This window comes from Myotis myotis, unplaced genomic scaffold, assembly GCF_014108235.1.
Source record: "Myotis myotis isolate mMyoMyo1 unplaced genomic scaffold, mMyoMyo1.p scaffold_m19_p_18, whole genome shotgun sequence".
In the NCBI taxonomy this organism is placed as follows: Eukaryota; Metazoa; Chordata; class Mammalia; order Chiroptera; family Vespertilionidae; genus Myotis; species Myotis myotis.
The window spans coordinates 4,143,044-4,156,538 of record NW_023416322.1 but is presented as its reverse complement, the minus strand read 5'-3'; the positions used below and the strand labels follow the sequence as shown (position 1 = coordinate 4,156,538).

General features: G+C 41.5%; 1 protein-coding gene across 5 annotated transcripts in view; it reads left to right on the top strand.

Annotated features, from left to right (window-relative positions):
- Positions 1 to 13,495, top strand: part of NME7 (NME/NM23 family member 7) — a 112,236-nt gene that overhangs the window by 20,674 nt on the left and 78,067 nt on the right. For all 5 annotated transcript variants that reach the window (XM_036343428.1, XM_036343424.1, XM_036343427.1 and 2 more), the window contains exons 2-6: positions 960 to 1,067; positions 1,766 to 1,932; positions 4,912 to 5,022; positions 7,841 to 7,891; positions 11,299 to 11,506. In XM_036343428.1, coding sequence (XP_036199321.1) covers positions 960 to 1,067; positions 1,766 to 1,932; positions 4,912 to 5,022; positions 7,841 to 7,891; positions 11,299 to 11,506 — 645 coding nt within the window. The remainder of the gene's footprint in view (positions 1 to 959; positions 1,068 to 1,765; positions 1,933 to 4,911; positions 5,023 to 7,840; positions 7,892 to 11,298; positions 11,507 to 13,495) is intronic.

Here is a 13,495-nt window from a genome sequence, read left to right as displayed (position 1 = left end):
ATAATGTGTTTGATGGGAAATAACTGCTACATAGTCAAGGAGGGAGGGCCCATCTTAGACTTGTGTTTTCATCTTATCCTCTGTGTTAACCGTAAGGATGCCCCTGGCAGACCTCCAACTAGAGGGAACTTGAATGACCAGGGGCCCCTGCCACTGTGCTCTGTGATCGGGGCTGCTCTGCAGGTAGGGCCCGGGAGGAGCAGGGATGCCCTGGGAGGCAGGAACCACTCTGCGGGCCGACTGGCTCGAGCACCTTCTCTCTGGTGGCTGTGCTGAGCCTTCCCCAGACGGCCAGCAATCCAGGAGGATCCCACCAAGTCCCCCACTCTGTCCTCCACTCAGGAGGGGGCAGCCGATCAATGATTCTCTTTCATCATTGATGAGTCTGTCTCTCTCTCACTCTCCCTTTCTGAAATCAATAAAAATATGTATTTTAAAAAACAAAATAAAAAAGATACTATCAGGTGAAATTACTAAGGAGAGAAAGGGTATTTACTATAATTTTCATGGCAATAATATGCTATTACTGTTACATATTTGAATTTAGGAAAGTTAAAACTTTATGTAATTGAGAGCTAGTCACTCAGATTTTTTTTTTCATGGCAGTTTATTGATTGTCTGTGTATGTGTAAACTTGCTTTCGGCAGGACTGAATTATTACAGTTCTAAAAAGTGTTTTAAACATGGTTGATTTACTCAGGAAGACTGGATGGCTGTGAGGAATCAAGCAGTTCTGAAGCAGTTCTTAAGCCATGTTCAAGATATCTAAGGCTATTTAATAAATTAGAGGCGCATATCTGAGGGTGTGTTGATAACTGACATATTGTAGAAAAGCAGAATAATTCGATATAATAGGTATAACAGATGGTTGTTGGTAACTCTTGCTTTCAATGTATATGATTTCTACAAGAGTGCCTATATTTTATGGATTAGTGATGAAATCTTCCATTTTCTTGCAGAATCAGAGTGAAAGATTCGTTTTCATCACAGAGTGGTATGATCCAAACGCTTCGCTTTTTCGACGGTATGAGCTTTTGTATTACCCAGGGGACGGATCTGTTGAAATGGTAAATGAGCCTTTCTTTGTTTGGAAGTGGGCAAGGGAGCCAGGGTGGGGTAGGGAGAGGAACGGGCTTGCCTTTTAGATAGTGTGTCCAAAATACTTTTACATGTACATTTTTAATGGGGATTCTTTTCTGGTATTATAATTCCAGTTTATTTTTAAATGTCGAAAAATAGGAATGAACATTTTTTTTGGTTAGAGAACTGAGTGGAGTTATCCATGTTTTGGATGAAGTGATAGCAAGTAGCTCTAGGGAAAGCTGGTCATGGTCACAAATACGTCCCCATTATTGAAAGCTGTCATCTCTGCACAAGGCCCGACTGAAGAAGGTCGAGCTGAGGTCCCTTCCTTGGCAGCCCCTTTGACAGGCGACTCCCTTTGGCATTGGAGGTTTGTTTAGGCGAGAAAGCAGGCATTGGCATTTCTCTGGGATGTCAGAGGTAGTGACTTGCTGAGCTGATTCGGCAGTAAACCCATCTTTACAGTCAGGGTTTTCTTAAGAAGTAGCACATTTGTAAGGAGAATTTCTTATGTTATTACCGGAGTAGACTCTGAAATACAGAAGTTATAAAAGAAATTACAGTCTGCATTTGTAGCAAAGTGAAGCAGAATGTAGTCTGTGTTTAATAATGTAGCAGGGAGGGCTCTTCCTAATCTCGGAGTTGAACATTCCCTCTGATCACTGGTATCGTTCGGCTCTAGCATGACGTGAAGAACCGCCGCACCTTCCTGAAGCGGACCAGGTATGACGGCCTCCACCTGGAAGATCTGTTCATCGGCAACAAAGTGAACGTCTTCTCCCGGCAGCTGGTGCTGATTGATTACGGGGACCAGTACACAGCTCGCCAGCTGGGCAGCAGGAAAGAAAAGTAAGGAAACCGTGCGATCGTCTTTTCTTTTCATTCTGTAAACGTTGACTGGGGACCAGACTTTGTGGTGGTTTTATTTTTGTTTTTTTCTATCTTGTTTTTACAGTGTAGACATTTTTCAGTGATCCCGTTCAGTGTTGAGACACTTTTAGAATTCTATGGACCAGATTCTGTGATTTCCTCTCCACTGGCTACCAGGGTGATGCCCGTAGTCTTAAGCAGTGATTCTTTTCTGCAGGAAAGAAAATACAAACTTTCTCCACCTTCAGCAATCGTAGTAGCATACCTCCAGCTGGAAACAACATTGGAATAGAAAAGGTTTTGGTGTATGGGATAAACATGGCTTATGGGGGAAAGTAGTACCTTAAGCTCTAGACTTTCATTGGTAGATATGCACATGGACATTTAAATATGTTGTGTTGTTGGTATTTTTGTACATATTTCTACCATTTTACTCCTCTTTTCTTTTTTAGTTGAGATCTAGGTTTGTATCTATCAGGTCAAATTTGTGATTGTGGTGTTCACACCTTTCACATAGTCATGAATTTTTCCCCAGCTAATTCCATCAATTACCAAAGTTTTGTCAAAATGCCCCACTATACTTGTCACCTGTCTACTTTTCCTCATAGTTATGTTCATCTTTATGTTGTAATTTTGAGGATATGTCACTAGGTTTTTAAATCGTTAAATCTTCTTGGAAAATTGAACTTTTGCTATTATAAAGAGATGGTCCTTATCTCTAGCGATGAACTTAGCCTTGAAGTCTCCCTGGTGATGCAGAAGCTGCCCTGGCTTTCCTCAAATGATGCTTGCATGGTCTTCCTTCTTTCATCCTCTTGTAAAATTAATTAATTAATTCATTTATTATTTTAATCCTCACCTGAGGACATTTTTTCCATTGATCTTTCGAGAGAAAGTGGAAGGGAAGAAGGAAGAGAGATGGAGAGAGAGGGAGAGAGCAAGCAAGAGAGAAACATTGATGCAAGACACACCGATTGGGTCTGTGTTTCAAGAGCTGTGGTTCGCAAAAGTTCTCCTAGAGTTCAGCATAGACAGTTGATGGGTTTGGCTCGTCATATTTAAATAATGTGAGCTAAAAAGGGACTCATTTTCATTGTGTTCAGTGAAGCCATATGATATAAAATACTGTAGGAGACTCATCTGCTTCAAAACAAAGAAGAAAGATAGTCTGGTGCTGCTGGTACTGAACAGACCAAGATGAATAATTTGTTTTTCAAAAGTTTTAACCTCCAGCCATAAGTTACATCCAGCTGTGAGACTGTTTGAATCATGGGAGTCTCAGCCAAGTGCGTCTCATTGGAGAAAAAAAGCCCAACGAATCTCCATTTGTGGATCTGTGAGTTAATGTCGTCGTACAACCGAAAATAAAGTGGAAGGGGCTGCTGTTCTTGACCATAATCTTGTGTCATATGCACTGAGCGACTCCCACCGCTCTGATTTTCATCTTGCATTTGTAATTATTTCCAAATCAATGGATAGCGTCCATGTTAAAGCCAAGGAGACCAGAAATCAGGCTGGCAGTAGTAGCCTTCAGGGTGTTGTGAGGATGTTCCTTTTAACAACATTAAGCGTGACAGCACCTGTGGTGCGGGAAAAGTGCAGACTGGGAATGTCATCAGGTGGGTGTTTTGTTCTGAAGATGCCACTGACCAGCTTTGAGATCTTAGCCAAGTCGCCTTTCTGGGCCCAGTTTTCTCATTAGTAAAATGAGGGCACCCAGGTGATCTCCATCGTCAAATATCTGTTAGTCCTGTGGCTTCGGAGGGGAGTGCATTGCTTGGGGTAGCCTTGGAGGAGAGAGATTTTAAAAGTTAGGGTGGGCCCGGCCGGCATGGCTCAGTGGTTGAACGTCGACCTATGAACCAGGAGGTCACGGTTCAGTTCCCGGTCAGGGCACATGCCCGGGTTGTGGGCTCAATCCCCAGTGGGGGGCGTGCAGGAGGCAGCCTATCAATGATTCTCTGATCGTTGATGTTTCTCTCTCTTTTTTTCATTTCCTCTCTGAAATCAATAAAAATATATTTAAAAACAAAAGTTAGGGTGGCATTTGTTACCCATGTTCATCACCAAGTGTTAAGGCGTTTGGTTCTTTGTGCATCACTCATGTTGTGAATATGAATGTGAATAATATGTAATTATTAATAGAAGAACTTATAATTATTTCCAATCAATGGATAGCATACATGTTAAAGACAACGAGACCAGAAATCAAGCTGATAATATATTTAATACAACATTTTTTTCTTTCATAAAACGTGTTCTAAGAAGTAGAACTTTTTAAAAAGCGTTTTCCAATTTTGGCACATTAAAATGACAATTTTAGCATATTTTCTTCTAAGCTTATATTATTATTATTGCTATATTGTATACCTTATTTTGGTTTTCTTGGGGAAAAAATAGTTACCTTAATTTGCAGAAGTTTTTAAGAGACCTTCAGTGCACTTCTTTTACAATTTACTAGAGGCCCGGTGCATGAAATTCGTGCACGGGGTGTGTTGGGGGACGGTGGTGTGTGTGTCCCTCAGCCCAGCCTGCACCCTCTCCAATTTGGGACCCCTTGAGGGATGTCCAACTTCCCTGTGGGATTGGGCCTAACGGGCAGTTGGACATCCCTCTCACAATCTGGGACCACTAGCTCCTAACTTCTCACCTGCCTACCTGCCTGATTGCCCCCTAACCACTCCCCTGCCAGCCTGATCTACGCCTAACTGCTCCCCTGCCGGCCCGATTGCCCCCAACTGCCCCCCCCGCCAACCCGATTGCCCCTAACTGCCCTCCCATGCCGGCCATCTTGTGTTCACATGGGGGCGACCATCTTGTGTGTTGGGGTGATGGTCAATTTACATATTACCTCTTTATTAGATAGGATTGTGATGTTTGAGTAGGGAGACAACCACTGAGTGGGAATTAAAAGTAGAATCTGATGAGCTACTTTCAAACTTCTTTCTTTCTTTGCAGAACTTTAGCCCTGATTAAGCCAGATGCCGTTTCAAAAGCTGGAGAAATAATTGAAATAATAAACAAAGCTGGATTTACTATCACCAAACTCAAAATGATGATGCTTTCAAGGTAATTTGTTGATAATTTTTAATTATGCAATGTCCAGTTCCCTTTTTTTTTTTTTTAAATATATTTTTTTATTGATTTTTTACAGAGAGGAAGGGAGAGAGATAGAGAGTTAGAAACATCGATGAGAGAGAAACATCGATCAGCTGCCTCCTGCACATCTCCTACTGGGGATATGCCCACAACCCAGGTACATGCCCTTGACCGGAATCGAACCTGGGACCTTTCAGTCCGCAGGCCGACGCTCAATCCACTGAGCCAAACCGGTTTTGGCTCCATTTCCCTTTTTTTTTTTTAAAAAATCATCTTTTATCATTCATCTCATTGTTGAAAATTTTAAAATCTCACACTGAATGACAAATAGAATAGTTATCTAATTAGAATGAGAAAATGCAAGGCAGCTGGTGAGCCATAGCTGTCAGATCCTCCTGCCTCATTCCCTGTGTGTTGTCTTGCACAGCCCCATCTGCCGTTATAACTCACTGTGTGCTCACTGTGATCTCCTAACACATCAGTAGAACACTATAGAAATGAAAGAAGGAGAAATTAATGTTGCATTATTCCCATTGATATGGGAGTGTTATTGTTGAGATTTTCAAAAGTGATGCATTTGGAAATGTTTGTATTTAGCTCCACCCAACCAACATATATGTAATTGGGAAATATACCTGTTTACTCTTCCATTCTATCTGAGCAGGTGTTTTCTAAGTTGCTTAGTGAAAACAAGACTTTCTTATAGCAGAGGCATTATTGTGGCAGGTAGGCGCGACTGGGTCTGTTACTCCACCAGTTTTGTGTGTTCAGGGTCAGGTCTCTTCTCACTGCTGTTTTGATATCTAATCCACCAGACAGTTGCTTTTTTGTCTGTGTGTACAGGGACATGGATAGCAGCAGCTATTCAACATTGCATTCCCAGGAAACCATTACAAAACACCCTCAATTTATCCCCAACAATGACAGACGTTTAATTTGTGTTTTTTCCCCTTTGTGAGATCTCCCAGTTCCCTATTTACCAGGAAGGCAGGAGGCTTATATTTCAGAGCACAGAGTCTAGAGCTAGTTTGCTTGTAACTGTGCCGCTAACCAGGTGTGTGACTGTGAACAATTGATTTCTGTGCTTCAGTGTCTTCATCTGTGAAATGTAGGTCATCATAGCACCTGTGCCAGAAAGTTCCTATATTGCCGACATGAGTTTACTGTATGTCAGGTGCTTTGAGAAACCCTGTCCCATCGTAGGTGTACCTCTGTGTTAGCTGTTACTAGTAGTAGCATTAGTACTAGTGATATCATTATTATTTCGTGGAAACCAAGGTCATGACCCTTTATAAGTGGTCCCATTTGTCCCATTTCTGTAGGCACTGAGATGCTTGCCTTCTAGCAGGCAATGGGACTGGATTATGGAGATGCATTTCCGTAGTTTCAGGGAGATGGAACATTTTTTATGTCGCCACACTTCCAGTGCCTGGTACTTGGGCATCAAACTTCCCATGCCAGAGATGCCCAAGAAAACTTCTCCTTGTTCATGCCATCTCACACATGTCTATTAACACTATTGTCGAGTCTTGGCCTTTACCCAACTCAGAAGCTAATGAGGTAGACTGTTACTCTTTCATGGGTGCTGCACAAGGCAGGAGACGTCTGGGTCAAAGACAGAGGACCTTGTTGGGGTACAGCAAGCAGCACGGACGTCATGTTTATGTTGGTTCCTCTTGCCTCCTCCAGGGCCATGGAAATAATGTGATATGGGCCCTGGTGGGTGTTGTATGCACAATTGATTGCATCGCAGTGCGGAGCATTGAACTTGGGTTACCACTGTTTCATCAGAAGCAGTAAACAAGCCTGCTCTTTGTACTGAAGAGAGACATGACCTCATCCCTCAAAGATAATCACCATGAACAGGACTCTGAGAAGTGGTGGGATAAAGAGCAGTCAGGGCCTCGCATTCCTAGCTTATCCAGTGAGACATGTTAGGTGCACCGGAGACCCATGGGAGGATCTGACAATACTTCAGTCTTCTCTGAACTTACTGGCTCCAGCGTCAGTCTCTCCATTAGCATAATATCTTAAAGGCAGCAGCCGAGTTTCCTCCTACTTGGTCTTTCTAGTTCTTGGATCAAGGCTTCAGTCGAGGTAGGCACTCAGTAAATACTTCATGGAAGAGTCAGTGGTTAGATCCTCTGAGAGACTGGTGCGTTCCTGAATGAAACACAGCAGCTCTTCTCTAGGTGGTGATACACTTGTTAGCATCTCTTCCATTGAAACGTTTTAAGGAAGAATGAGATAAGAATGATGGGGAAAATTCATGAACTCTCATTGTGGTTTCCATTTTAGATTTTGAATGGAGATAACTGCTGGGCCAGAGACATGTAGGAAAAAATAATGAAACAGTTTTAGTAGTTTATTAAGATTTTTCTTCTTTTCATTGATATTAAAGATTATGATTGTGTGTTTTTCTCTTTTAGTAGTTCAGTTGTGTTGAAAGGTAGAATTGGTTGTTTTGTAGTCTTGCTGCTGACTCTTCTAAAATACCACATTAATGAGTTTTTCTGGCATGCGATGTTACCTCATTGTAGACTGCAATACATATATCCATTTCAGTTTTGTGAATTCTTCCCCTTACACTCTAGAAATTTTTTTTGAAGTTGGTAATATGGCATAAGCAAAAAATTGAAAGGACGGGGTATTTGAGCAGATTATTTGGTTAAAAAATAATTCGCATTCAGATCAAATCAATAGAGGGTTTTATTTTGATTTTATTAATGTAAGCTAAAATAATTCTCTTATGTAATTGCTAACTGTTGTCATTTTTATTATTTTATAGGAAAGAAGCAGCAGATTTTCATATAGACCATCACTCAAAGCCCTTTTTTAAGTAGGTACTGAATTGGAGGCTAATGGAGAATATTCTGGAAAACGAGTCATAGTTTTACAATTAAAAGTTTTGTTATATGAGGATAATCTGTCATAAAGGACCCCAGCAACATCTTGCAACCGCAAAGAAGTATTTTACTTATTTTTTAATATTTTTTTATTGATTTCATAGAATAAGGGAGAGATAGAAACATCAATAATTAGAGAGAATCACTGATCGGCTGCCTCCTGCATGCCCCCTATTGGGGATTGAGCCTGCAACCTGAGTATGTGCCCTGACCAGGAATCGAACCATGACCTCCTGGTTCATAGGTCAATGCTCAACCACTGAGCCATGCCAGATGGGCTGCAAAGAATTATTTTCTAAAAATTGGTTTTTCTGTCCTTTTCTTATCTCATCATTAAATATCTTAAACTTTAATAAGAAGCAAATAAGATTATTTGTTTAAATTATAAGGAGCATCACTTTCTTTTTAGATTTTAGTAGATTTAACATGGAGTGATAATTATATTTTATGTCTAATATTTATTTCTGCTGTGCTTTTAAACTCTTATTTTGGCATTCTCATATGTATAAATAAATGTTCTTAGAATCCTTACATTTTAAATAATTTTATATACATTTTGTTCTTGAAACATAGCAACAAATATATGTTAGAAACTGAATCTATGTCTTAAATATCTTGGTTGCTTTTATTTTATATTTTATTGTTTTGTTAATCCTCACCCAAGGATATTTTTCCCATTGATATTTTTTTAAAATATATATTTTCTTGATTTTTTTACAGAGAGAAAGGGAGAGGGATAGAGAGTTAGAAACATCGATCAGCTGCCTCCTGCACACCCCCTACTGGGATGTGCCCACAACCAAGGTACATGCCCTTGACAAGAATCGAACCTGGGACCCTTCAGTCTACAGGCCAACACTCTATCCACTGAGCCAAACCAGTTAGGGCCCATTGATATTTTTTTAAAGAGTTGGGAGAGAGAAAGGGGGAGAGAGGGAAAGAGAAACATGATGTGAGAGAGAAACATTGATTGGGTGCCAACTATGGCTAGGGATTGAACCTGTGACCCTTCGGTGAGAAGGCCGAAGCTCTAACTATCAAGCTACACAGGCCAGGGCTTGGTTTGTTTTTAAATTTAGTTGAACCTTGTGCATCTTATATTACTACTAGTGGCCCGTTGCATGAAGATTCGTGCAATAGGCCTTCCTTCCCCTGGCTGCCGGCACCGGTTTTCCTCCGGCACCCGGGACATTTGCTCCTGCCGCAGAAGCAAGGCTTGGCTTCTCCACTCCTGCTGCTCCCAGCCCCTCCTTTTTTTTTTTTTCCAGCTCCTCCAGCAGAGCCCAGGGCAGACTGGAAGCCTGGGTTCCCCCCGACAACCCAGGCCCCCTGGCGACCCAGGTCCCTGGCGACCCAGGCCCCCCCGCCCCTCCTTGAGCAGAGTACAGGGCCTGTGAGAAGCTTGGCTTTCTCCGTCGCCAGGAGCAACCCAAGCCTCCTGCTCGATCCAGCTCTGTGGCCTCTGCCATCTTCAGTCATCTTCAGTCTTTGCTCTGTGCCTGCATATGCAAATTAACTGCCATCTTTCTTTGGCTAATTTGCATAGTCACTCTGATTGGCTGGTGGGTGTAGCGGAGTGGCAGAGTGACAGAGTGATGGTTAATTTGCATGTTTCTCTTTTATTAGTGTAAATTGATAAAGGAGCACTTGTATTTCTAATGAAGAAAGATGTTAGCCAAGCTGCTATGATAGGCATGCCATTTGGTACCCTACACAGAATAGGGGTTTTAAAAAAAAGTTTGATATAAGAAATGTATTATGTTATACATTGTTTTAAATCAGGCGTTCTAAAAATGTTCCTGAACCTTGTTAGAATAAGAACATATAATTATCTTGGAAGTTACTCTTTATTATATTCTTTGTATACGTTTATAGCATTATATTGCAGCTCTTGATGTAATGTCTTACATGTAATTAGTATGTGGTAAATTTTATCACATGTATGAATTAACTAGTTTTCGTGTTGTATTGAGAAACACATAACAAAAGACGTAGCTGCAGTCACGGAGGCAGTGCCACAAAGCACCATCTTTTATGATCAGGCATGCCGTTCCTGCGTTCACCTGCCACGCTCATCCTGCGGCTCATTCTGCTGTGTGCTCAGAGAACTGTGCTACTAGGACATTAGATTATAGGTTTCTTGAGGGAAGCTTCTGTTACAACCTATTCTGATTTGTAGTAGATGATCATTAAATGCTTATTGAATGGATGAACATATGTTTCTTCCCTTGACTTAGATTCCTTAAGTCTAATTATTTTGGCACCTAAGGCCTAGTAGAATATGTCTGAGGAGGTCATGTAGGCCTTTTAGGATGGAGGATATGAATACTCCTACGTACGTGTTATTGCTTAGAAATATTCAACATGAAATGATTTTTGAAAATATATTTTTATTGATTTCAGAGAGGGAGAGAGAGAGAGAAAAATCAATGATGAGAGAGAATCATTGATTGGCTTCCTCCTCCTGCATGCCCGACACTGGGGTTCGAGCCCATGACCCAGGCATATGCCCTATGGAGAATCGAACCTTGACCTCCTGGTTCATAGATTGATGCACAACCCCTGAGCCACACCAGCCGGGCAGCATGAAATGATTTAAGAAGTCAGTACTGAAGAGGGTTGGCTCATGGAACATGGTTCACCAGGGCAGGAAGTATGTGCAACAGCCAAGAGTTAAAGGCACAGAAGGGCTGTGGTGCCCTGCTCCTCTCTCCAGGAGGGTCCCGGCCACTCTTGGCTTAGATGAGAGAGAAGCATGGGCTTTCTTTAAAAGTAGACTGTCCCCGCTAAGCACAGTAGGAGGAACGGTGTCCCTTATCTCACAGTTAAACTTGTCATTGTTGCCTTGTACACAAATAAAAGTAAAAAAATGAGGTTTTGTTTTTCATATCTTGGAGTACTGTCTGACTCGGTGTATGTGTAGCTTTGAAATTGAAGATAGGAATAAGTCACTGCAGCTTTTATGCTAATAAAAGGGTATTTCTTAAAGGCCTATTGATTTCTTTTTTTTTATAACTAGACAAACTTAATGCTTATTGATTGAAGCATAGATCAACAGGATGCATTTTAAGGCAGTGAAATAGTCTCAGTCCAATGAAACAGTGATTTTTCTGTTCACAGTAATTGCTTTGATAACACTGGCAATTCAGGCCAACGCAAGGCACTTGATTTATGAAAAATGCACCTTGTCCACGTGAAATCCACTATATCCAGTAGTTCTGAGATCATAATGTCCATGTATTTGTTGAAATACTCAAATTGTAATGTATCCTTGTTGTGAAGAGAGATGCCTAGTCGGACAGAACAATGAAGCAAATACCATCTTTCACCTGTTTCCTAGTGAGCTGATCCAGTTTATTACAAGTGGTCCTGTTATTGCCATGGAGATTTTAAGAGATGATGCCATATGTGAATGGAAGAGACTTCTCGGACCTGCCAACTCTGTGGTGGCGCGTGCGGATGCGCCCGGAAGCATCCGAGCCCTCTTTGGAGCCGACGGCATCAGGAATGCAGCCCACGGCCCCGACTCCTTCGCCTGTGCGGCCCGAGTAAGGTGTTTCCGATGCTGTCACTCAGTTTGGGTTTTGGGAACTGTTTGATGTCAGCGTTTAGCATTTCCATCGCTGCTGGTGGAGGGTGGATTGATACAGCTGATCTCGTAGCAGAGAAAACCTTGACCTTTGGCCTGGGATTAACAGTGTTTCAATGATACATCTCCCCCGGGAGCTGGTAATCTGGTTACGGCCAAGGTAAGTTTAAAATATGTATCCCACTTCTTGTTCCAAAGACTGAACTTACTAATGCTCATCAATGTTTAAATTATGGAGTTTATGAAAGAATACCAGTTTACAGACAGTGAATATTCAAAAAGAAGGCATCATTGGATATGTTCTCTCCCTGGCCCCTAGCACTCTCTTTCCAAGTTTGACATCTTTTTCTCTCCTATATCTCCCTAGTGTTTATGAAAAAGTTTTCCTGCATCATCCCTTGTTTTAAATTCACACAAATAAGGTATTACACTGGGTTTAAACTGACATTGAATTAACGAAGTGCAAATTTATTCTTGGCATCATGAGACATTTCTCAGTTCATTTAAGATGGTTTTTAGTCTGGTCATGTTTGCAGTTAAATAATATTAGACAGTTTTATGATAATTGACTTTTCTTACAAGTTTATTAGTAAATTCCTTCAGCTGGCCTTTCAAAAAAGACCTTGAATCTGATCACTGTGGTCAAATCACCGTTATATTTTCTGGGCTACTGCAGATGCCACCTGATTTTTTCCTTTTCTCCTGTTAATCAGTTTATGAAAATTTTATCCTGCCCAAGTAAAATTAACTGTGCCCAGGGGGACCTTCTTAAAAACAAATTGTATTAACAATTGAACTATTACAAACCCTTCCATGAACTTTTGCCTCTTGTGGAATAGCATCCAAAGCTCCCCCAACCTGGCCCCTGCCTCTCTCTACACTTAACCTCTCACCAGTCTCTCCCTTACTGTGTCCCAGGTGTATGACTATCTTGCTACTCCTAGAGTGGCCTTCGGCCTGACTGGTTCAGCCTACAGCAAAGAGGGCAGTGTGGTTGGATGGGGGGAGGGAGGAGGGGCAGATGAGGTCACAGAAGTGGTCATGTCGTCCTGTAGACCGCAGTAGTACAAGACTGTTGGCCTTAATGTATGTTAATCATATCTCAACAAAACTTAAGAAAAACAGTAACAGCACTGCTTACCTGTTACCACTTCCCTGATTCTATGCACGGCATCCTTCCTTGATGCCTGCTTCATGCCCACCACATCCCTCTGATTCTATATTCAGCCTCCTACTAGACTGGGAATTCTTGAAGATGTCTAATTTACCTCAAGGATCTAGATCAGAGGTGTTTTAAAAGTTTTGGAATTAAAAATGATAACAAACCTAATGTTTATCAAGGCTCACTGTGTGTATCACAGGCATAGTTCCAAGCAGTGGAGTGTCTCATTTAAATCTCAGACATCCTCGGACTCTCATAGCCAGTTAGCCTGGAGGTCAAATCACCCCCGGTATTGCAGACAACAATCAAGGCTTAACTACAACAAGACTGCGCACAAAGACCACTAGGGGGTGCACCAAGAAAGCATACAAAATGCGGAGACAAAGAAACAGGACAAAACTGTCAATGGAGGATATTGAGTTCAGAACCACACTTTTAAGGTCTCTTAAGAACTGTCTAGAAGCCGCCGATAAATAGAGTGAGATCCTCAAGAAATCTAATGAGACTCTCGATGTTATGATAAAGAACCAACTAGAAATTAAGCATACACGGACTGAAATAATGAATACTATACAGACTCCCAACAGCAGACCAGAGGAGCGCAAGAATCAAGGCAAAGATTTGAAATGCGAAGAAGCTAAAAACACCCAACCAGAAAAGCAAAATGAAAAAAGAATCTGAAAATACGAAGATAGTGTAAGGAGCCTCTGGGACAGCTTCAAGCGTACCAACATCAGAATTATAGGGGTGCCAGAAGATGAGAGAGAGCAAGATATTGAAAACCTA